General features: G+C 40.1%; 1 protein-coding gene across 1 annotated transcript; it reads right to left on the bottom strand.

Moving 5' to 3' along the window:
* Positions 1-314: 314 nt before the first annotated feature.
* paxbp1 (PAX3 and PAX7 binding protein 1) lies at positions 315-10,934 on the bottom strand. Its single transcript, XM_030747305.1, is given in 19 exon segments — positions 315-624; positions 742-896; positions 1,784-1,930; positions 2,199-2,265; positions 2,376-2,452; positions 2,564-2,685; positions 2,798-2,945; positions 3,043-3,242; positions 4,416-4,531; positions 4,661-4,763; positions 5,408-5,531; positions 6,549-6,738; positions 7,002-7,225; positions 8,820-8,839; positions 8,842-8,904; positions 9,007-9,228; positions 9,535-9,747; positions 10,129-10,251; positions 10,517-10,934. Coding segments are annotated over 19 exon segments (2,733 nt in total). The 5' UTR covers positions 10,815-10,934; the 3' UTR covers positions 315-503.
* Positions 10,935-25,039: the final 14,105 nt, after the last annotated feature.

The following is a 25,039-nucleotide window of genomic DNA, read 5'->3' as shown; positions in this document are numbered from 1 at the left end:
TTTTATTCACAGGCAAATAAACTACTAAAACAGAACTCTTACAAATCTGAAGCTCAGATTCTTTAAGATCATGAGAACATCGAGGTGTGAGGAGTACTAACAGGATGAAGCAGGAATCAAAGAAATATATCTAGACTGTTAGGACACATGTTGGGACACCAGTCTTTGCCTTTTAACTCCTGTGGCAAAGAAGGATCTGCTGTACAGAGCTGCTGTGAATAGTATTCATTTAGAGGTCCGCCCCCCCCCCAAAAAAGTAATCCATCAACAATATTTATGAATTTAAAATTGCCATGTAGTACAACTGAACAGTCTTCATGAGCTGATAATACAAGGCCTTTTTTCAGCATCAGTATAAACAACACCTTTCTATACAATATTCACAATATTTACAACAAGGTCTTTTTTTCAGTCACAGTGGCAACTATTAAGTTTTTAAGTTGGGTGATCCGTTGGCTGAACACAACAAAATCCATATGAAAAGTTGCCTCAGTCTTGTCCTCTTATGATTTGACTTCCAAAAGTGGTTTGATGTCTTTAATCCCATGCTCTGCTGCCACAGTTATGATGTGGTCCAGGGCATTCATTTGGCCCAACATCTTCACAACGTCTTTGATTAGCTCCCTGTTGGAAGATACGAGATGCATTCTGAGTAATATGGAAAATGCACATCACAACTTACAACTATTAGTAAATTCAAGGCCCCAAGCTGTATGTACAGAGCCACGTAAAACCCCTTACTTTGAAGTGCGCCGCTCAATATCAGACGCGCTCAAAGTGCTGCGGTGCAATGAGTTGGCCAGGTGGGCGAGGTAGCGACAGAATGGCTCCAACTGAGGCAACGTCTGCTGGCCCTTCAATCCAGAGAACCAGTGCGATGGCAAGCACTCCACAACCTGAAAAGGACCCAGAGTTAAATGCTAGATTTGTGTTCAATGAGTCACTAATGTTAAAAAAGGTAACCACGTGAGCAAAAACCACATTAACCCCGCCATGAAAAGCTTAGTATGAAATACCACCACTTCCCATGTAACAGCCCCAGGAGAAGGGCCAGTTTCCAGGAATCACGTGTCTCAAAAGTAGCAGCTGACCATGCAGTCATAACAGCTACAACATGCTTACTCTTTACTAGAATGAGCTCACCTGACACATTTGATTGTCTTCTCATGGTTGTAAATATTGAATATGTAAGGTGGAGTTTAAATAATGGATGTCATTTCTTTTCCAATAACTTGCTCTCATGTCACAGCTCGTCACACGAGCAAACTCCAGTTACCGCCTTGCAGTTGTGAGCCTCCATCAACTTATAAAGTAGCAGGTATGTCATGAAATATATTATTTTGAAGACATTTAATAAGCACGCACCAAAGGTGTGTGTCACTAATTCTTATCCTGCCACATGTTAATCTCCCTTCTGTTCCTGAGTCTGAACAGCTATACATCACTTTTAAAACAAATTAACTGGAAGTGCTTAAAAGCAGTTAGGAGAGTAGAACTATTAATACTGCACAGGTAAAAACACAGAGAGAAAAGTCCTGAATTCAGTTTTTCCCTCAAAAACAAACAGACTTACATCAGTACAATGTTTTCACACGTAACATCTGTTCATGAGTGGAAGCATATTTTGCTATGTTAATTAAAAAACAAATTAAAAATGTGTGATGGAGTTTAATCTGATGTTTCTCTTAAGAAAAAAAAACCCTATTGATTCCAATGACATCCATCCCAACTAAAAATATATTGTAAAGAATTTGAGAAAGAAAACTGTGCATGTTTTGTCTACCTTTTGGCACTTCTGAATATTTTCCTCCCATGTATCCGTTGTCTGCAGCGCAGAGAGGATATATCTGTTGAGAGTACTGTCCAAGGCCAGGTCTTTCAGACAGGAATTGGATAAGATGCCCTCCCACTGCAGGACGTTGCCCAGGAGCTACACATGGAGGGGACAAGAGTTAGACTGTACTCAAGGGCAGCAACACAAGAGCGCATCATCAGTGTCAAGATACTTTTAATACCAGCCTGCTATAGCTGCTTTTCAAATTATACAGATCTTATTATGTGATCTCCAACAATCAGGCAGGTTAATCATGTGATGCTGTCAGTCTAAGTAGCAAGTGACTGGATGAAGAGAAAAAAAAAAACAAAACCCCACCACCATTAATACCAACAACTCATCTTTGTTTCCCTTTTGCACTTACCTTTACACAGGACCAGAACTGCCTCTGATAGAATAAGTAGGGACCGCTGTTTTTGTTCTCCAGCACGCTGAATAAAAGCAAAAGAGGTCCATTTAAGCAGTTTAAGTGCTTCTTTTACATAATGAAAAAATTAAAAGTGGAATCCAAATGTTAATATTGTTATTACTAAAAACATACTTTTTGGGGTAGAGTGGAAGAAACACATCTTCATCCAGAGTTCTCCTGGTCCGTAAGACGATTGTTTTCAACAGCTCCTAAAAGGGGGGGGGGGGGGGGATCCAAGATAATGACAGCAGTTCTTCTAAAAAGCCAAGTTAGCCTAAAAGCCAGGGTATTTTGAAGAAAATCACAAGTGCATGGAGTACCTGTGTGTATCGGTTGTCCCCGTGCAGCACAGTGGGATAACCTTTAAGCAGTCTGTGGATGAAGCTCACGAGCCTGGTCGTCTGACTGCTTGAGAGCGGGTCCCACACCTGCTCTGCCAAGACTGCCACATTCAGAAAATAAGAGAGAAATAGATATATTATTAGATAGTTTGTACTGGCCTGCAAGCCAAGGACATGTCTGCGTATGCTATGTGCTGTGTGTACTCTCTCTACCTGACAGTTTAGAGAGGATGACCTTCTCCACAATAGCAGGCAGCAGGCCAATATCTCCATCTCCTTTCTGTAATGTGCTGTTCTCTTCAAAGCCGTAAAACAACAGCGACTCAAACCACAGCATGTACTCAAAGTTTGCACACTGCGCCTGCACAGCGAAGAGACACAAAACAGATTTCAAAATTTCTCATCCAATTTCCTTTCAAAAAGGCACTGGTTACACTGAAAATACAGACATGGCTTACCTCAAGAGGGTTCCATGTAATCAGCTGCAGACGGACTAAGGGGTTAAAGAGCTTTGGCAGACAGAGACCTATGTAAGCATCCCTGTAGGAGTCAGCATACTCCTTCCTCCACACTTCAAAGTGAGATTTGATGCAGTCAAGAGAGTGAAAGTCTTCCACAACGTCCTCAAATACTTTCTTACTGTCCCTGATGATACGATCTGGGTAGCACAAAAAGTTTTTTTGTTAGGCCTGAGTACAGAATATCATGCCTGTTAAGTGACATTTAACAAATTTTCTTCAATATAATTGGGTACTGGTAATTACCAAAATCATTTTTTCATGTTTCTGTAATGTTTAAACCACCAGTATGCACAAGGCTCCTTAACTGAAATTATATTTTTAATGCTAAAATATAATGATTGTTGTTAAACATGAATTTTCAAATTTACTGTTTTACAAAAAGCAGAAAAAAATTGTCAAGCACATTAATATTTTGATTAAGATGTCAAATTACAGTTATTTACTTGCACTCCTGAACAGAAAAATTCATTTTAGAGGTCGAATGTTATGCTTGATTAATCTTCGTGTGCCGGCATCTGGACACATCTTACTGTGTCCAGATGTCGGCTGAAATTTGAGTATAAAAACATAAATTCAGTTTGTTAGTTTTGAACAGATTTCTAAAATATCTGTTTTCTTGTTTTACTGACAAGTTGTCTAATAAACGTGTTACGCAACCTATATAATACACTGCTCAAAAAAAAAAATTAAAGGAACAATTTGAAAATACATCAGATCTTAATGGAGAAAAAAATCATGTTTGATATCTATACTGATATAGACTGGGTAATGCGATAGGAACAAAATGATGCCGCATCATTTGATGGAAGTAAAAATGATCTACAGAGGGCTGACTTCAAAGGCACCCCAAAAATCAAAGTGAAAAAATTATGCGGCAGGCTAGTCCATTTCAGCACTAATTGATGTGCCATCCTGGAGGAGTTGGACTATCTGTGCAACCTCTGTAAGGTCCAGGTATCGCCTCATATTACTAGTAGTGACACTGACCCTAGACAAATGCAAAACTAGTGAGAAAAAAACAGAAAAGCTGAGGAGGAAAAAAAAAAACGTCAGTGGCCTCCAGCTGTAAAACCATTCCTGTTTACCAAACACCACAGCAGCTGAAACTGATTAACAACCCCCTCTGCTACTTAACTGACCAGATCAATATCACAGAAGTTTAAGTGACTTGATGCTAAACTCTGATTAAAAAGTGTTCCTTTAATTTTTTGGAGTAGTGTGTGTGTGTGTGTATACACACTTTAAATTTCTTCTTTTTTTTTTTTTTTTTAAAGTGCATTAATTAATTAATTAATTTTACAGTAACATACCTCTCTCCATGTTGAAGCTGGTGATGTCAGTAGAAGTTTCCTCATCATCAGATGATAAGCCTTCTTTATGTTCAGCCCTCTTTCCATTCTGCTCTCTGGCTTGTCGCCGTCGTGTTCTGTATCCATTCACAAACGCAAAGGAAGCCAAATTAAAAACAAGTGCAGAACTTGCCTGTTTCCAACGTGGCACTAAGATGACACCCTCACATCAGAGACAGGAATTTGAGAACAAGGACAGTCGGTACCTTCGTGCTTCTCTTTCAGCTATCCTCCTCTGACGACTGTGCTCTTGGTATGCTGCACGGTCTCGGCCAAATGAGTCTAGATTAGGAGCCATGACAGCTTTATCTGCAAGAGACAGGAGCAGTGTTAGAGCCAGCTATGAAAAGCAAAGCCAACCCATAACCTCAGTCTTACTCTGGGAACTCATCCTATACTAAAACAGGGGTACTCAAATTAGCAATTATAATTAAAGGATCAAAAATTGAAATTAGATGAGAGGCTGTTTTAGACTTATCGAGCAGGTTCAAGATACTGCTCTAACTTTTCCATCTACTGGGCATCACTGGTAACGAGACATATTTGATCCAAAATCATTTTTGTATCAATCACTTTTTGGTGTCAGTTACTTACCAGGCTGGAACTTCAGTTATGGTACAGTCAAAGTGACAGATGACATGTCACTTACATTTTTTTTTTTTTAATGTCATCTTTACACAGTCATCTTTACTTGAGCTGAGTTACAAACACCAGGCTGACTGTCAGACTCAGCCAATAAAGGGTGGTCCAAACAGCTCCTTCAACACAACTTTTTCCATACACGTACATGTTCATCCACTCAACCCACACCATTTAGCCTTAATGGTACTCATGAGAGAAATGTAATGCGATACAATAATGTGGACTGCAAACACCCGCAGACACAACACTCACATACAGAGAGCTAATGAGGCTGTTCAAATAAATCATAAAAACCTTCAAGATGGACTGACTTGAAAGGCTTGCAAACTCCGACGATTCATCTTTAATATCATCCTGTCGTCTCTGGACAAGTCGTGCGGCCCGTTGCCTTAGTAACTGGTGCATGGCAGCCTCCAGCTCCAGGACAGCAGGCACCTGAAAAATATGATGCCTTCTGTGACCTCTGACCCAGCAAAAGTGGGACTCCGAGTCACAGGGATGTCTTGCTAGGGGGGGGGATAAAAGAAGCGTGATGGCCAATATAACACTGGAACCAAAATATTGGTGGTGTTGGGTGAAAACATTCAAAAATCTTTGAAGCAATGCTTGAACTTTAAGGACTTCGATTTAGCAATAAGTTTAAACATTTAAAAATACTGACAAAAGGTCAAGTTAAAGTTCTGTACAGTGAGGTTAATAATTTCTACCCAACACAAACAATATAATGTTCCAGACATGTATATGCTGCATGAAAGGACTCCACATTAATTCATGCTGACAATGGTAGGTTAGTGTCCCATTCAGAGCACTGATTATTTGAGGAAACATGCTGGCAGTGGGAAGGCCAGTTCGCCCTTTGTTCCACATAGATGCTGCAAGATCAAAACTAAATTATTCTGTGTAGACATGCACTGGAAGTTGAGCTACTTAAAAAAATATATAGTTTGTGTGAGAGACACTGTCTTTTACCAAGGACTCTTTTTTTTAAGATGGTATATTTTGATACGTACTTGGCTAAGCCACTGTATTAAATTCTCTTGAAGCTCCAATTCAATTTTAATAACTCTGGTATCTTTTTTACGAGCAATAACTAGTACAGATTATTTCTGTTTAAGCAGCTGATAACGTTCATCAACCTGAATCTTGACTAAGTAAGAACAGTTATATTTATATCTTCCATAAATGTATTTTTTAAATGAAAGCAGATTTGAAGGAACTGAAAAATACCTTAAGTGTGCTACAAGCGACATATATGCTGTGTCATTTGCTTGTTAGCACTGTTAACTAGCCATAATCATTAAACAGTTCAAACAAATAAGTTATTATGATAATGTTAAACAAGACAGCACTCTGCTAGACTGTATCCCTTTAAAATCCACAATAAGTAGTCAGAAATAACACAGCCACAAAACAGGAAACAGCTAATCAGACTGCAGGTGAATTCTCCCTTACCTTTTCACTGAAACACTCAAGCAAGTCTCCAACATACCCTCGCATCTCTTGCAAGAACTTATATTGCTCTGCATTGTCATTGGATGAGCCCTCCAGCTGCTGTATGGTACGCTCAGAAGCAGCTAGGTCTTCTTTGATCTGTTTGTAGCGGTCGACATTTGCATTGTGGCCTGCGTGCAGTTGGCTGAGCCTGTAGACACGACGTACAGGGACACAGTGAGAATGAATTAGATGGAACTGAGGACAAACAAAGTTCGTGTAAACTTAATTACCAACAATGCAGATAAAAGATGTTTAGAGTACACCAAAAACAATAAACAACTACAGAGACTAGACTCTGGCCCTTAAATCTGTGGATAGTGCGTATGGGTCATCAGGACTGCAGCAAACAGATGGCAGCAGTTGAGCTGATGACTGACAACAGACGTTGCTGCAGTCTTCTACTGAACCTACCTATCCTGCAGGCGTTTCTTTACCAGATCAATGGATACCGGGGTTAGATCATTAATAGCGGCCCCATAGTGAACAGAACCATTGTCAGCTCGTCCAGTTGGCTTGCCAGTCTGTGGGGCCACGGTAGTGTAGGTGTAAGGCATGCTGTAGGAAGAGCTATAGGGCTGGCTCTCATAGCTGTTCTGGTAGTAGACTGTGCTGTCTTCTGGCTGACTGCTTTGGACCTAGTCATTAGAAACAAAGAAAACACAAAACACAAATTTCCACAAATGATAAGAGATAGATTTTCAATCCCACAGACTATTCAGTATATTAGGTTGGCACAATTAAGCAAAACGAAATCAAGCCTTCCCTAAATCAGCGCTAAATCAAGAGAAAGGAAAAAAACCCACAAACAAAGCTAACGTGAACTGACCAACTCAGATGTCTTTACAGTGTTTCAGAGTATCCATTCAGCTCACAAAGATGCACTGAAATCATCAATGCAATCAAAACACGAATAACAGCTGTGAGCGATCTCACAGCTGTTGAGTACTTTGCTACGAGTTTCATGCAGGTACAATGAATGGAGTGAAACACTTTATATTTTGCTTCTAGGAGATGCACATAGGCCAAGTGAACACACATTATTTGTCTGCTAAGATTAATTTATAAAGATGATTAACAGAAATGCAGCACAATGTCAAACTGAAAGCACGGCCCTGTTGATTGAAATTTGTGGTAAGTTTTGGTAAATTCTTTTAAAATGTATTACTTTGTATTTTTCTCCTAAGAGATGCATTGAATTTAGGTGAATAAGGAGGAGTAACTTTACTTTGATGCAAAGATTTGTACAGATGTGAAAGCAGCGTTCTGTCTACATAAAAAACATTTCTGTCACTAAATCAATGAATAACTGTGACAAGTTGTCATCTCAATACTGATCAAAATAATAATTATCACTTTGTCCATAAATAGGCAGCCCTACAATATGTAATTTAAATTAAGATAAGAACTTTATTAATTTAGAGGGAAATTCTTTTGCTTTTTTCATGCTCAGGGCAACAAAAACAGGAGCAGAAAGCGAAACACTGAGTGTTGAGTCACAGACAGCAAGAACAGCTAAATTAAATACAACAGACTGCTGGGCATTATGTAAACTGGACAGTCTTTACTTGACTAATTGTTTCAGAACTAGAATAATGATGATTAAATCACATTTTTTAGGGTGGCCTTTGGGAGTCAATGCTATACACGACAATGACCCCATTTCAACTGCAGATTCTTTCACTATGTCCTTTACATGTGACACCTGCACTCACAGTCAACCAGCGAGAGAAGCTGAACTCTAATGTGGAGTAATAATCTTGTTACTAGCTGAGGTTTTAGGTTTGGCGTGTGTAGCATTGTGGGTCACCTAAAAGTGACATGGGTAATAGGATGGTGGGAAACGACCAACTCTAGTGATGCTCACTTCTCAAGTTCATGTTGAATTACAATTCTGCCTGTCACTGCAAAGTTCGTCCAGACAATAAAGTCACAGCAGCACTGTACAGTTCAACAACAAACATGGGAAATTACTTTAAAAAGGTTAAGCCTCACAAAGATCAGTGATGCTTTTACACACACATCTAAAGTCATCGCTCCAATATATCCATATGAGAGAGCAAATATTCAATTTGCTGCATCGAACTGACAAAATCTATTCAACTTGAAAAATTCTGATTAAGGGAAAGCCCCACTTGTTTTTTTTTTAGTAAGCAACACAATGGCACCACAGGATCAAGCAATAAGTAAAAACACAGACATCATTCAGTGTTCAGAGATTCAGGATCTTACCTGGGGTATGCTGATTCCTGCTCCCAACGGCTCACCTCCTCATCCTGACCTGTATCCAGTGCTTCATCATCACTACCCTCAATACCTGTACACATATGAAAGGGATGTTGATGCCGCAATAAAAAATCATACCGGGAACAGTACAACATAATCAGTGGACAGCGAGTAGAATAGTTAAGTATGGTACCTATTTCCTCAGCTATCTTTTGTCTCTGACTTTTGTTTCTGACTCCACTGAAGCGGATTCTCTTCTCTTCCTCATCTTCGTCGTCACTGGCATCTTGGTCTTCTCGTACCAGACGTTTCTTTGGAGTCTCTGCGTCAACCAGAGGGGCATCACCCCCCAGCTCTCTAGCCAGCTGCCGGCGTTTTCTGGCAGCATGGATGAATGCTGCATCAGGAATCTCCCCTGGGGTAAAGACAAATAAGTCTTCTTCTAAATTCTTATGCAGTTGTGCAAACAACAACCAACATGTCTTTCACAATGGGAGGCATAGTGCGAACGCAGTTAAACTAACCCAACAGATCAGAAGATGCAACTGGGTGCACCTTTATTCTCGTAGATTATCAAATTCAAATTCATTGATATTCCTTGTTACACAATACACTGAAAAACTACAAAACTGTGATAAAAGCAATAAAAGTCACAAAAGGGTTCCTGTGATGCCCCCAATCACATCAGAGAGGTATTTCAGTGCAAGTGTGTATCTTATACCTGGTCTCAAGCTGCCAAGTGAAGAAAGTGTGTTGAATGTCGCTCCTGTGCTGTTGATCTTGGACACTTGACTGTGTGTCTGTCCACCCTGACTCCGTGCATCTTCCTCCTGCTCATCAGCACTGTCCACCTCCATTTCTTCTTCTCCCTGTTCACTACTTGCTCTGCTAGCAACCTCCTCTTTAATGGCAACTGCAGGCTGAGGTGGAGCATCTAGAAAAACAGGAATTTGGAAAAAGATGCTTCAAGTGGAAAGACGATCATTTACACTGGACATGTGGGTGATCACACAACTGCCATTTTGTTTCCCTAACACTGCAGAAATTGGTATATAAGAAGTCTTAATGGTTACTGAAATTGTATTTTACTTACAGTTTTTTATGTAATAAATGCACAAGGAATGGCTGTAATGGCTGTATTTGCCTAAATGTTGTTCAATGTCACAGTAACGTGTTGTTTTTATTTTCTATAGCAGTATTCCTAATTCTGCTTCACCTTACTTCGTATTTGTGGCTGGAATAAGTAGATTAGTAGTAGATAAGGTATTACACGGCTAATATGACACATGATGCATTCCACTGTGGACTAACACACCTGATTTAACATCCTGTTTGATACACCCAGACCTCTCCAAATCCTCCTTGTATTCTCTCTTGAGTTGCTTCACAATCTTTTTGCTGTGATTGGATTTCTTCACTCGGAACACCTCGGATCCTTCTGTTTACAAACAAGTCACAGCACACAGTCAGTAATGAGTCCCGTCACCATGATGCAAAGATACATATTAGCTTGGTGGTCTCGAGAATAACTCCTCGTTAAACGAAGTGTCTATCTATAGTACTTGGACTAGAAATATAATTATCGTAAAGCGTGCAGAAACTGTTGGGTAACAATAATCCATAAACCTCCCAAGACTACACGTTTTCCCCGGCTAATGTGAACTGCCTAGCTAGCTTAGCATTGGTTTGGCTCCCAAAGTTACCTTCATCATCGACGAAACTCAGTAAACTGGCTTTCGTGGGTCCAACCACGGGAGCTGTATCTTTGCCCTTCTTTTCCTTCTTGACAGCTCTCAAGCTGTTAGCTTGAAGGCCGTTACTATGATAGCTCTCTGTAGCGCTAGGCGCTCCGGTAGCGTTGTTACTGGAAGTCTCCATAAACGGGATTTCGGTAGGCCCGAACATTGTGGGCGCCAGCTGCGGCTGCTGACTCTCCTCCTGCTCATCCTCGTCGGACTCATTCCGACGTCTAAAGTTTGCTCTTTTCGCCTTTTTGAACATTTTGTTTACCTGCTAAATGCAACAGTGCACGTGCAAATACGGTTCATGTTAAAAATGTAATTGGAGCCGAAAGATGCCATAGACACTCTCCATGTCAGCCATTTTGTTTCAGAGAGACGTTCCGTGGCTCCCCGGTGATGGACAGGAGATTTACTTGGCTATGATTGGTTGTTCGGCTATCAAGCGACCTCTTCTTCTTCTGCTGCTTCTTTTGGGGTTTATCGGGAGTTGTTCTTTTACCTTGCGTTACTGCCTCCTAGTTTCAGCCGTCGATCTTTGGACCACGTTTGGAAGTACTAGGGCTCTTTTGGTCTTCTCCAGCGGCTCAATGCGGTTTCCAGCAACATGAAAATGAACCTGGCTTTTTTTTTTTCTTTTCGCAACGTGTTCTCTTAAGTTTGTAGACGTATGCACACAAATAGCTAGTTTTGGAGCTCCAAATCCAAGTAAGGAAAAGTCACGAATAAAAACAGTGCATGGAGATATTTGTGCTCTAGTGTCTCATACTAATTGGTGCCTTCAGTCAAAACTAAATGGAAACTGGCATTTATTTATTTATTTATACTACTTTTAAAGCTGCTGGGCTGCTGTATGTTTTATTTGCCAAATTACTACCAATAAATTTGATTCAAGCAGGCTTTAACATGACCTTTATTTTTTTCTTTCACTTCGTAATTGTGAACCTAAAAAGATAAAGTCACCTCTAATATCATACGATGCAATACGATAATGGTGCCTATAATGAAAATGCAAAGCTAAAGAACCACATATTGATAAGGTACCCCCTGCAGCGTAGTCACGTGTCATTTGATACAAATCTTTAACGTTGCCCTCTACACGCCCTACCCTTTGCAGACGTGCATCCATCACCCTGCATGAAGCCAGGATGTGCTTCACTGTCATTTTTACACTGACTATAATGTCCAATTGAATTTCCCAATAAAAAGTGGCTGCAAATAATTTTGAATCTACTTATTTGCTCTTCTCTGCTGTTTTTTCCTCTTTAATTTGTGTTTCATGTGAGTGTGTTCCTTTTGTAGTGCTTCCCCAATACCACTGCCATTATTTTGTTATTTTCCTCCAAACTATAACTTTATAGTCTTCTGATCAGCAGCTTCATGTGCTACGTGATTACTGCATGCGCTCTGTCTGGTTCCCCCACAAGGATTATATTTTTCCGCTCACGGGTTAATTTCAGGTTAGCAAACTGTTGTTCATATACTATTTAAATGAGTTAAAGTGGAGATTAGCACATTCTGGTGTAGAGGGGCCACGGTGGGAAATGGCTCACTTAGAAATAAGTCAAATAACAACTTGTATTGTGAGCTACAGTAGATTTATTTTCTTTGTGTTCAGATGAACCCTGTGCTGGTTCAAAGGTTTATTGCGCCTTGTTTACTGCATTTTACATTTTATACATTTGCATTTTATATAAACAGATGCCAGTATTAAACTTGCATACTGTCACCCTCTTAAAATAATGGCCTCCATCATTATTTAACAAAAGTTTTATTTTTGTCTAAACTATTTTCAGTGTTTGGTTCAGTTTTTCGGCTTTTCTGAAACACCTGAAAAAAAAGTCGATATATAACATTATAGTCCTGTTACTCAGTTTGAAATGTCGTGTCACAGGCTGGCTCACGGCCCGTAACAAAGAATGAGGGGAGACAAAGGTATAGGCCAACAAATTCGTTTTATTGAAACTTAAGCAAAACCAAAGGAAAAGATGTGAGTATGTCATGATGGTCAGTGTATGCAATGTATGAGTGCGTGGACATGTATGTGGAAGCTGAATGAATACTGCAACCCAAAACCAAACCAGAACCAAAGACAAACCAAAATTACCTGGAGGAGCAGAGAGGGGAGACTAATTAGTGGAGCCCATGCTTATATTAGTGAGCCCAGGTGGCTCCAATTACGCAAGGCCCACCTCTGCCTGCAGGAAGCACCGCCCCTGCAGGTCAGAGGAGGGGCCGTGACAGTTGCATTTGAAATGATCTTTGCTTTATCCTCACTCCTCTTCAATGACTGAGATGACAAAGACAAGCAGGAAACTGGACATGTGCAGGTGGGATCATGTGGTGGCATAAGTGTCCCCGAGGCCTCAGATGGACAGACCGTTCAGCTGCAGGACCTGGAAAAATGAACTCACTTGACATATGTTAATGCCTATGACAGTTATTTACTCTTTAACTGAAAATGGTTTAAAAGCTGTTCTGTAATCAGTTTTTCAGACCAATCGGCTGCAGGACACGAAAATGAACTCACTTGACAGTATTTTGTTGAAATGCAAATGTCTCAGAATTATGTAGTTATTAACTGAAGACACTGGATTCATTTACTTTAACCTGCTGCAACCGCTGGATGTTACTGATTCCTGACTTTCTCTAAATGGTTGCCAAAAATCAATATTGGACCCCAGTTTCCTGCGCCAAGGTTCCACACCGGGGACACTGAACCTTGTAGGCAGGTCAGCATCTGCAGATACTGCTGCATCTTTGAGAAGGACACAGGAAGGGTTGGATACAAGCTTTTTATTGTTCTGCTGTTCCCCACTGATCCAAACATGTTTTTTTTTGCTGTTTCAGAGCCATAGTGGCATTTCTCTGATGTCCATTCTGTCAGGATGATGCAAACAGTTCTAAGGCTAAATGGGGTTCAGTTTACTTTCTTCAGCTTGTTTGTGTATTGGAGCTGCTTTGCTGCTGATTTTACACTCATGAGTGAGAGGACCAGTGGCTGCAAACAGGTTTCTGTACCAACATAAAGAAACATTATGGAAGAAATGTATAATCTCAGAGCAGTTGTCACCATGCTTTGCCCAACCATCAGTCTTAACCTCTGAATTGCTGTTGATGAAAGGAAGAGCAACAAGTTTCAAGTTTGGCTGTAATGAGTCAGAGTAAGGCAAAAAAAAGGAAAAAAAAAGTTGAAAACAGCTTTTTTTTGGTATAAATTATGGATTTACATGGAAGCTCACACTGACAGAATCTATTGGATAATACCAACAAAATCACCAGTAACATCCAGAGCATCCCTAGATGATCCAGTCTACAGGGGTTGACTGTCACTTCTCAACTGTACATGTTCGGGTGCATACTGCCACCTACTGGACCAGAATCGCGTAAAATAATTTTTACCAAATGCATCTTCAGCTGTGCTGTCTGTTTTTTCTCTTTCAGGCAATAAATAAAGATTTGAATCGATCCTTTTAATGATTGGTTATGAGCCAAAAGTCAACAGCACCTGTATTTAGCCCCCAGTTTGCTGTGCCACGGTCCAACTCTAGGGTGGAGTTTGAGGTGTGGATGAGCCCGTCAGCATGCTTGCAAGTGCAAATACTGCCTTCGTTGCATGCAGGGTCTTGCCAGCTACACGGAATCAATATTATATTGTATTTCTTTTTCAGACAAGTCAAAATTTTAATGCATTTTTAACACCCCTCCCTAAATACCTCTGAAGTTCTGTTATGCTAATCATATCTCATGATGTAAGATGTTCTACTCTGAATTATACTTTTTTTTACTATATTATGATATTGTCTATATTCCTGAGAAACATGAAAACATTACATTTATATGATAAACACTTGACTATGTCTGAGTCTTAATCCTGACATAGACAGACAGACAGACAGACAGACAGACAGACAGACAGACAGACAGACAGACAGACAGACAGATAGATAGATAGATAGATAGATAGATAGATAGATAGTAGATAGATAGATAGATAGATAGATAGATAGATAGATAGATAGATAGATAGATAGATACGTGATCTCCTAGGGCACCATCTGTTGGAGGGTGAGCTGCTACTTAAGCAAAAAAGGAAAAAAAAAAAGAACCTAGGAATTATTTGTATCCCTGCTGGCGCCCCTTCTTTGTGCACTGTCTTTAAAATCAATAATGAGAAATACAGGAAAAATAAATAACCCCAACCACCAAACCATTGCCCTCCCCACCCCAAACGCTTATTAGATAGAATCACTCACTCACTCACTCACTCACTACTCACTCACTCACTCACTCACTCACTCACCTCACCTCACTCAAAAAAAAATTGCCTCCAAACAGAAAACAAATATTAGGATTTCTGAGGACTGTTTTGTGACTGTGCTTATAATTTGGTTTCTAAGGGAATAAAGATTCTGTATATGTACTGTGGGCTCAGTGGGGCCACCAACTGTTTTTGCCCTGGGGTCCCTGAGGAGGTTGATCCGGCCATGATGAAGATTGTGGATGAGGAGATGCTGGAAACAGGAGTGGAATGCAATGTTTAGAACTGTTGACACAATTTGTGTTTCTACAGAAATATTTTCCCTAGATCTTGTGGCTGTCAAATTAAAACAAAAAACCCTGCTCACTCAGACCTTCAGGTGAAGGTCAGGGTTAGTACAGATGTTCAAAACACTGTGAATGTTACCACCATGACAAAACAACTGTCCTCCAAAACAATATAACTGACGTACAGAACCTCCTCATATCCCGAAGAACTGACCTCACTGTGACTCTCAGTTTATTCAATATTTCCATTAAATGCTGCTTACTGCAGGTTTAAGAATCAACATCTTGTCTTGAAGGTGTTTTTCAAAGTCTCAAAAGAGTCACTGCATTTTTGTTTGTCTTGCAGGCATCTGCATCTAAACATGCACAGGAAGCCCAAGTGGCCAAATGTCAGTGTCAGTGCCCCAAGCAAATAAGGTCCTCCCTGCTTCTCATGCCAAACTCCCCTGCATCCCAGTCTTTGGCTTCCTATGCTGGACCCCATTCAACCCCAAACAGAGGCAACCTTCTTTGGTGACAGTGGAGATGATCTACTAGTGCTTGAACACCTTTATCCCCTCCTTCGTGCTACGCAGCTTCAGGAACCCTTCTTTCCTCACTCAGACCCCAGTGCTGGGTATCAGAGCTGCCCTGCTACTTCTGTGGATTCCCCTCCATCCACATTAGTGGTCTCTGCAGTTGCACCCATTGAACCCATGGCCATAGATGTGCTATCACTGCTGAGGCAGACTGATCCCTCTTCTGTTCACGCAGACCTCTGTTAGATTTATAATTTACTTTGACTGAACATTTTTAACTTATTTCTTAACTTTATTTTTACATTAAAATTTTTAACTTTTAACATTTTAACTTTTTTAATGGCACTTTTTAACTGTATAACTTTACAAAAAACTTTTAAAAAACTTTTTTTTAACTCTTAACTTTTTAACTGAACTTTTTTAGCACTACAATTATGAAGTAGTGCCATTGAACTGTATTGTTATTGTTATTTTGTCTTCTTCATATTCATAAATAAATGCAAACTAAACAAAGAGGTTTCTGTCAGGTTGTACAGCAGGATGAGAGGGTATAGGAAGAAGTAACTCATGTTTTTGTTTGCATGGCCTCATCGCTTCATGAATGTTGTGCAACTCATTTTATTTATATTTCATTATTTTATTTTATTTTCAAGATGTTCATCATATACCACATATCTTCTGTCAGTCTCCACTAGGTGTCAGGGAAAAGCTAGATTAAAAGCACTCAGGTCTGTGGGGACACATGCTCATCAGGTTCACCCATAAATATCAAAACTGGCTGTTCTGTAATCAAAATATGCATGACTGATGTTTGTATTAAATGACACATGCTGGACCTTCAATTCGCCTAGGGCACCAAAATGGCTTGAGCCAACTCTGTGTCCACATACCGATCCAGGGTCTCACTAAAAAAAAATCTTTCTCCTTCTCTGAGGGTGAAGTTATCACACATTAATTTATCTTTTCTCCCTATTTGTCTCTGGGAACTAGCAGACACACGGTTTTTGATCTGCTCAGAAACAGTTTGTGTGTTTGACTTGTGTGCTGCCTGATATCTTTTGAGCTGTCTGAAACATTGCATTTGAAATGACCTGCCACTTAAAAGTTCCACTGTTTGTTTGCTCCTTTGTTTACCCTCGTTTCTCTTCAATTACTGACATGACAAAGACAAGCAGGAAAAACTGGACGTGTGCAGGTGGGATCAGGCAGTGGCCTCAGTGTCCCCGAGGCCTCAGATGGACCGGGCCGTTCAGCTGCAGGACAATGAAAAATTAACTCACTTGACATATGTTAATGCCTATGACAGTTATTTACTCTTGAACTGAAAATGGTGAAAAGCTGTTCTGTAATCAGTAACATCCAGGGGCCCACTGCAGCCCCTGGATGTTACTCATTTCTGACTCCTTCTGTTTTAATGGATGACTGTGAGCCATAAATCCACACGACTATATGAGGCCCCAGTTTATTTTGCCAAGGTTCAAAGACTAACTTTGGGGCCAACACTAAGCTGGTGGTGGTGGTGTGTGTGTGTGTGTGTGTGTGTGTGTGTGTGTGTGTGTGTGTGTGTGTGTGTGTGTGTGTGTGTGTGTGTGTGTGTGTGTGAGTGTGGGGGGAGGTGCTTGAGAGTCCACACCCGTTGGGGTGTGTGGCATGCTGGCACCTGCAGATGCTGCTGCTTCTTGAGAAGACACGGACTAAAGGGTGGACACAACCCTGTCTCACACAGGGACAGGAGTGGGTTAAAAAAATGCTGACCTATTGTTTACTTGCCAGTTACACTGAATCAAGAAAGACAACCACTTTGTGCTTTATGGCAGCGAATAGTTTTCATCATCAGTGTGATATGTTATTTAGAGGGGTTTATAGTCAGTTATCAAAACAAGATCTTAGCCATGTAGCCTGCCGTACCTGCCTCATGTAAAATCAGAGCTTTATGTAAAAGTCCGATCAACGCTTTGTTATAAATAGCTGATTTAATGGACTGTGCCTGAGTGTTAAACTTCCACTCTGCATTTCCCTTTGAAAGCCTTCACCTTAACTGATTCCTGTATGCTGATATCCCTTTGTCCCACATTTTGCCATGAATCTCTTATCAATAATCTGGCCACACTATTCCAAAAGGAACATTCAATTTCATTGTCCTTTAGGTTTTTTTTTTTTTTTTTCTTTGAAGCCATGTGTGACAGCCACTGGTACGAAATGCTGGCCAGAATAAATAAAGTAACAGGTAAATTCCAAACACTTGCATCTTGTCTGGCGCTTGTCGGATTCAGCTGTGAGGAGTGAATCTTGGAGGGGTATGTATTTGATGGTGAGATCGCTGTGACATAAGGGGGTTTAAAATCAACATTCAGCGGGGATTCTGCCTACTAGTTCTGCGCACCAAACCTGGACTCGTACTGTTTTCGTGTTTAAAAACGAAAAAGCCAGAGGCGCCCACTATAGAATCCAAATGGACACAAACTCTCTAACTTTAAAGTACTGAACTTATACTTTCCTACATTTGAGTTTAGAGAAAAATGTTGAACACTTGATTTTGTATTTTATATTACAATATATCACTTGGGCAGTTGGGAATGATTTATATGGCATATGTTGGCCAAATTGTCTGAAACTTCAGTTAAACATGTGATAAAGACAAAAGGTAAAATATGCTTTTGACTGATTATCTTTTAAAGTGCTCACTATCGGGAGGGAAAAACAGAATTAGCGACTCACTAATTGAGAGTAATTATAATGTTATGTCATAGCAGCCCATGACTATCGCCGTTTTTGACAGCAGTCATTTTATAACGTGACAGTAGCAAAATGATAAATAATACATGAAACAATAAATGAAGTGACTGCTGAATTGCATTTAGCTGCTTTCATTTCAGGGTTCTGGTATTGTTCAGTCATGAGGTATCGGTACATTTCTGACAGCTGTGCTTTCCCTGCTGTGACAAGTAAGTGCTTATTCACATTAAAATTCATGTTTGGATATAGACAGGTGGAAAGATAGAAGAAGATAAAATATGCATAACCTAGTAGATAGAAGTAAATACCTGTTGGAAACCCTCCTTTCATTTTGGCTCACTTTCATTCACCACTCATTATCTCTGGACTAGTTCTTTCACTTACCTACTCACCCTGACAACAGCGTTTTGAAAAATAGTCTTGAGAAGATGAAAGATTTCAAATGCCTAGCTCTGAAATTGCACCTGATTGCTACAGTATGTATGATGGCATCTCAAACACATTATGGACAATGGAAGCGTGGAGAGGCGGTTATTTCTGTCCTGAATGGAGCAGATGCATACTGGAGACTTCGACAATGTTCAGTTCCATTAATAAATGCCAGACATGTGTGCTGCCGTTAGTCAGGGTCATTACAGAGCCATTACAGAGACACAGTGCAGTTGACACCGCAGCAGCGATAATAACTGCTGAAATTAAAGTGTCACCGCAGACGAAGCTGGAGTGATATGTTGTGATTAATTAACGACAAGATGACCCCTTTGCCATTAAAACAATGATTGGAGATAAATACCTTCCCGTTATTGGTAGCATTTCAGTTTTAAAGTCACACAGCTCCATTTTTCACCATAAGATATATATGCATACACTCTAAAGCATAAAACATACTATCCTGTTGTGTAGTAAGTGCAATAGCGGATATTAATAAAGGCACAGGGTTTGAATGATGGTCTTGATCAGGTTTGGATGGTATAATCAAGAAAATGTATATATGATTTTGTTTTTATAATATTTTATAATTTTTAATTAGGCTTTTACTTTGGAAACCTGTTTATATGAGTATTGTTTACTTTCCCATAAAGAATAAAACAAAACAAAAACCCTAACCCATCTTGTCATGGCGGCTTGATGATGGCAGGAGATACTTCGTCCTGTGGGTTGTGGGCCTTCTACATGGGGCTTGTTGCAGTGCATCTTATGGATACTCTGGGGAGTTTAGATGCCTTGGGGTTCCTCGAGCCATTTCTTGGCTCCAGCGTTTATGTGACTGGTGTGTGTCAAAGTAACAAGGAAGGATCCAAGGTTTCCCAGTAGTACATGACACAAGTTATTTGCATCTCCTGCAGTGGTATTAGGTATTACTGTGGCTATGAATATGACAAAAACAGTGATTATTGAAAATTTGTGATTATATGAAAATACAGCTGAACACCATCATATTAGGGGACATTTCTTTCAAAGTGCTTAGTTGATCTAAAACTGGAAGGGTTTAATTAGAGTAGAATGGAGCATCCTGCAACTGCCACAGTGCCTCTTGTTCTATGAAGACTTTATCACTATGAAAACTTTCACCTCATGTCTGCACTCACTAATACAGTCTGTCCACTGGTAACCTAAACATAAATTTAAGGTTAGGTCTCATCATCAGATTAAAACCAGGCTGGAAACACCACACTGGCCTGGTCTGGGTTCCACAAGTCAAGAAAAATGGTCCACATAATTGATTGTGCAGACAAGCAAGAGCATGGAATGCATCTAAAGACCACTTGGGGGCACTGTAGCCCCTTGTAAGACAAAAACTGTGTTTTATTTGTGGCCAAGGTAGGCTCATAGTTCACTCATGTATAAATGCTAATGAAATACAATGACATTTCCTGATCCAGTCAATGTATCTGAAACAGGCCAGGATGAATATAGATTACATCAATACTGGCTACTCAAAGGTTCATAAGGCTCATCAAATCATTCCTCTCATCTTTAAGAGGAAGCTGTTGCTAGGCTGTGTGATCATTTCAGGTATTTGTTTGTTAGAAAGAAAGAAAGAAAGAAAGAAAGACATTTTATTTCAGTGAGACAAATATCATTACTTGGTGAGTTGCTGTCTGTGTGCAGGGGGCTATGGTAGAAGGAAGCAGTATAGGCAATGTCTATCTTCTTTAAGCAGTGTCGTAGGAGTGAAGCCATGTTACATTCCTCCCACAGGATACTGTAGCTGTAAAAGCAAAAGTTATAGACCCCCCCCCCCCCCCCACACACACACACACGCGCGCACACACACATACATACAAAGCTGCAACAAATGAATACTGTAGATAACTAATATTTAGCGCTGACAGGGGGTCAGAATTCACTGAGGTAATTTCTGAATGCTTTGTGCCATCAGAGTGCATTATTCCTCCTCCAGCAGAGGAGAGAGTGCAGGTGCAGGGTTGGTCATCTTATTACCAATCACAAGATGAAATCAAATAAGTAACTGCTCTGTTACCAGGGTCGCAAGCTGTTTGGACACAAATGAACCCAAAACTTTCCCTCGAATTTTTTAGAACATGTGTGGAAACTCATTTTTTAAAATTATATTATCAACTCCTCTACTGGGGGGAAAAAAGAAGGAGGTGTTTGGATCAATAACCTGTACTTTTCACTCTCTGAAACTGGTCACTCTGGCTTGTGTGCTTCTGTGTGATGTATTGTTTATGCAGTTATTGCAAAGTAAATATGGGTTTTTGGACCATTGTGAGCATGGGCCTGTTTGATAGTTGTGTGTGATGCATGTGCATTGATCTTTGATGAATGATATTCCCCAGTAAAGTGAATGAAGGCTATCTTTTCTGATGATGAAGATAAAAGCATTTTTCTTGTGTTGGAAAGAGAAAACTTGCTGTTTGCACTTATTGAAAGAAGATATGACTTTTCAAAAATACCATAATGGTCACGTTAAAACAGCATATCATTCTAAGAATGTAAGGATACTGAACTGTATGAAATGACATTCTCTGCAGCTGATGCAGTTTTGGAAATGGAAATAGAAATTGGGAAACCACAGAAAGAAATTGCCACATCTGCCACCGCAGAGAAGCAAAGTTAAGCTTCAAGCTTATAATGGTGGTTGGATGCCTTTTTAGGGCAGATCACAGGTAAGGTAGCTTATGAAGATTAAAACTGAGTATTTGCTACTGTTAATCTTTGTGTTTCAGAAACTGGCAGCAGATAAAATACTTGAATGAAAAGGTTAAGGGGTGCACACCTACTTAAACAGAGGTGTTCAGAGAGGAGATCGGAAATCTTAGGGAATTAGAAACTTGAGACTTACTGTCATTATACACTGTGTACCTCACAAATTTTGCAAACAGAGAATTCTCCTGCTTGCTTTGAAAAACTTGAGCTAAAGTGTTTGGAAGAAGCTAACATTATATCTCCAGTTAGCACAGTGAACAATACCAGTACCAATATTGCCAGGGGAGAAAAGAAAGATGTCTCACCGCTTATCAGAGGATTATAAAATGTCAGCAAATCAGGCAGCTGAAACAGACACCAACCCCCTGCCTCTTGTTGGAGCTTTTAGGAACCCTGGGTGGAGCTAAAGTCTTTTCTAAGACCCATGCATCAGCTTAATAGCAGCAGGTGGTTTTACTTTAAAAAAACACACACACACACATATATATATATATATATACATACATATATATATATATACATACATATATATATATATATATATATATATATATATATATATATATATATACATATATATATATATATATATATACACACACACACTGACTACAGACCAAATTTTTGCTCACTGATTCCAGCGGACTTGCTGGAATGGCTGTTTTGCCAACATAAGGACAAATCCACCTCCATGCATGAGATTAATTAAAGCTGATATTTACATATGTTTGTCAGTAGCCTGCACTTGTAGTAATGCATCTGTTTTAATTAAGGCATCACATTCGGTCTAATAAGAAAAACATCTCTCCCATTTTTAAATTATATACAGTCATGTGAAAAATAGTAGCTGGTTGAAGCACCTTCAGCAGGCCTAACAGTTGCTTTCTGTAGCACTTTCTCTATGTCTGTTTTAACTGCCTGATCGGGCTTGAAGGAATTTGAGTCCACTCTTTTTTTTTTTTACCACGGTGCTTCAGTTCATTGGAGTTAGCAGGCATTTGTTTATGCACAGCTTTCTTAAGGGCCTGCCACAGCATTTCAGTTGCGTTGAGGTCTGGGCTTTGCCTGGACCATCACAACATGTTGATCCTGTCCTTTTTTCAGCCTGTTGTAAATTTGCTGCTGTTCTTGGGAACATTGTCCTGTTGCATGACCCAGTTTCAACCAAGCTTTAGCTGTCAGACAGGTGGCCTCACACTAGAAGACTTTGGCATGCAGAGGAGTTCATCGTTGATTAAATGACTGCAAGGAGCCCAGGTTCTGTGGCTGCAAAACAAACCCAAATCATCACCCCCCTATGCAAACACCTCTTACAAACTGTGCTTGACAGTTGGTGTGAGGTGTTTGTGCTGATATCCTGTGTTGGCGCTGTGCTTTTTGGCCAAACATCCCCACTTTGGGCTCATCTGTCCAAAGGACATTGATCCAGAAGTCTTGTAGTTTGTTCAGATCCAGTTTGGCAAAGTTATCACTGCAGCCAGACAATATTTTCTTCTGACAACCCATCAAAACAAGCCGTACGTATTCAGTCTTTTTCTGATTGTACTGTCATGAACCATAACACTTAACACACTAACTGAGGCCTGTAGAGTCTGAAATAAAACTTTTGCTTTTATTTTTGTTGTTTTTTTTTTAGCATTGCATGGTCTGAACTTGGGGGAATTTGCTGGGCTGTTCACTCCTGGGATGCACACTAAACCTAACCAGCAAATTACCAAAATGTCTGCTTTTTAGAGGTGGCTGCACTCACTGATAATCAGTTAATCAAGTGCATTTGATTAACAGTACCTAGTTGTTAGTTTTTTTCTTAATTACTATGGAAGTAGTAACAGTGTACTTTAGTTTTCACTGAGTCCTGCGTCAACTTTCTTTTCAGATGACTGTATGGATCCACTGAAAACACAACCACCAGAACCATCAGGCATCTACATGTACACACATTCAACTAACTGTGAATGAATGGATAAGAATGCCACAAGAATTTATCATATTTGTAAAGTTGAAGGGGAAAATTCGAATATTTATTCAGGTTGTGAAATTAGTAAAATTGTGTTACATGTGTTCAAATTGCTCAGTATATTTGAGTGGTTTGGGAAATGTGTTTGTTAGTACTTAAAAGTACACACAAATACACAGCAGTGTGCGTGTGGATGATGATCCATTTGAGTGTGTCAGTAAGAGTATCTTTATATCTCTGTCATGTCACATAGCAGTGCTTGTGCTGTAGCCCTGTGTAGCAAGTTGATTATGTCCAGGGTCCATGTGCTAACACATAATTGTGAATACTGCAGTGACCTCCAAATGCCTCCTTTATGCATTAGAATAAAATTGAACTTCAACCATTTCATGTTTCTTTTTTATTCCCTTTCCCTCTTCCCTTCAGCTGCCACCCCCTCTGCTCCCATTTTCACTTTTTTGCTCTTCCATCTTCTAAGGAAAGGGTTGTTTTTTTTTTTGTGCTGCATTTTAGGATTGCAGATCGCGAAGTGGCAAGGACTTTTAAAATAAAGTGTGAGGAAGAAAGTTGTCTCAAACTACTGTGTCAGCAACATCACCTTTCCTCTCCTCCAGCCTACATCCTCTCTCATCTATCACTCAGGGCGACATCAAAGCCTAATCACTGGGAGACTTAGCTAAAGTTACACATCCTGTCCAGAAAAAAAAAAAAAATTCTATCTAGACTTCTGCTCACATGTACGTTTACACATACACACATGCTCCTGCGTGCTCGCACACCCCAACACTAACCACCAGCTCTGTGTGAATATATCTCTAATACTGTCACCTCGTTCCCGCCCCCTTCTAGGTACTGAAACTGTGTTGAGGATTTAAGAAAACTGTTACACCCTGATGTGCAACCCATGACAAAGGAGAAATAGTAGCATCCTTTCAGGGGTGCTGCTGAACTTCCTGAGAGTAGCAGATGGAGACTACAGTTAAGAAAAGGAGTGGTAGAGATGATTAAAGAGAACACAGAGAGAAAATGATGATGTTTAAGCCCTCTTTGAAGCCTCAAACTGGTAAATAAATGATGTGCTCAAGAAGACTTAAGAAATGGCTGCGGCTCCTACACCTGCGGCTCAGTGCTCAAATATTCATTTCCTGTCATAGTCACACACATACACTCGAGTGCATGTATAACTTATAAAAGTGAACACATGTGTCTTAGAGATGCAAGATGAATTAGAAAAATATGCTGCTCGCAAACTGTTGTCTTGAAGTGCATGTAGAGAAGAAGAGAATGCAGTATTTTCTTCCTAATGATCAACTCAAACATCCTCAAAACCCCCTCATCAGCGGACAGCACAGTGGAAAAGAAGCGAAAGCCCTTGGTGCCTTTCATCAGCTCCCTTACTATTCTTTCATCCCTGCAATGCCCATAATGGTCCTGAGATTAGCGCTGGATGTGTTAGCTAAACTTCTCATTTGGCAGAGGGGTGGGGGTGGTGTGTGTGTGTGTGTGTGTGTGTGGGGGGGGGGGGGGGGGGGGGTGAGTACACTCTTGCTTGAG

The sequence above is a fragment of the Archocentrus centrarchus genome, chromosome 14 (genome assembly GCF_007364275.1).
Source record: "Archocentrus centrarchus isolate MPI-CPG fArcCen1 chromosome 14, fArcCen1, whole genome shotgun sequence".
Lineage (NCBI taxonomy): Eukaryota > Metazoa > Chordata > Actinopteri > Cichliformes > Cichlidae > Archocentrus > Archocentrus centrarchus.
This window is presented reverse-complemented; position numbering and strand designations above follow the sequence as displayed.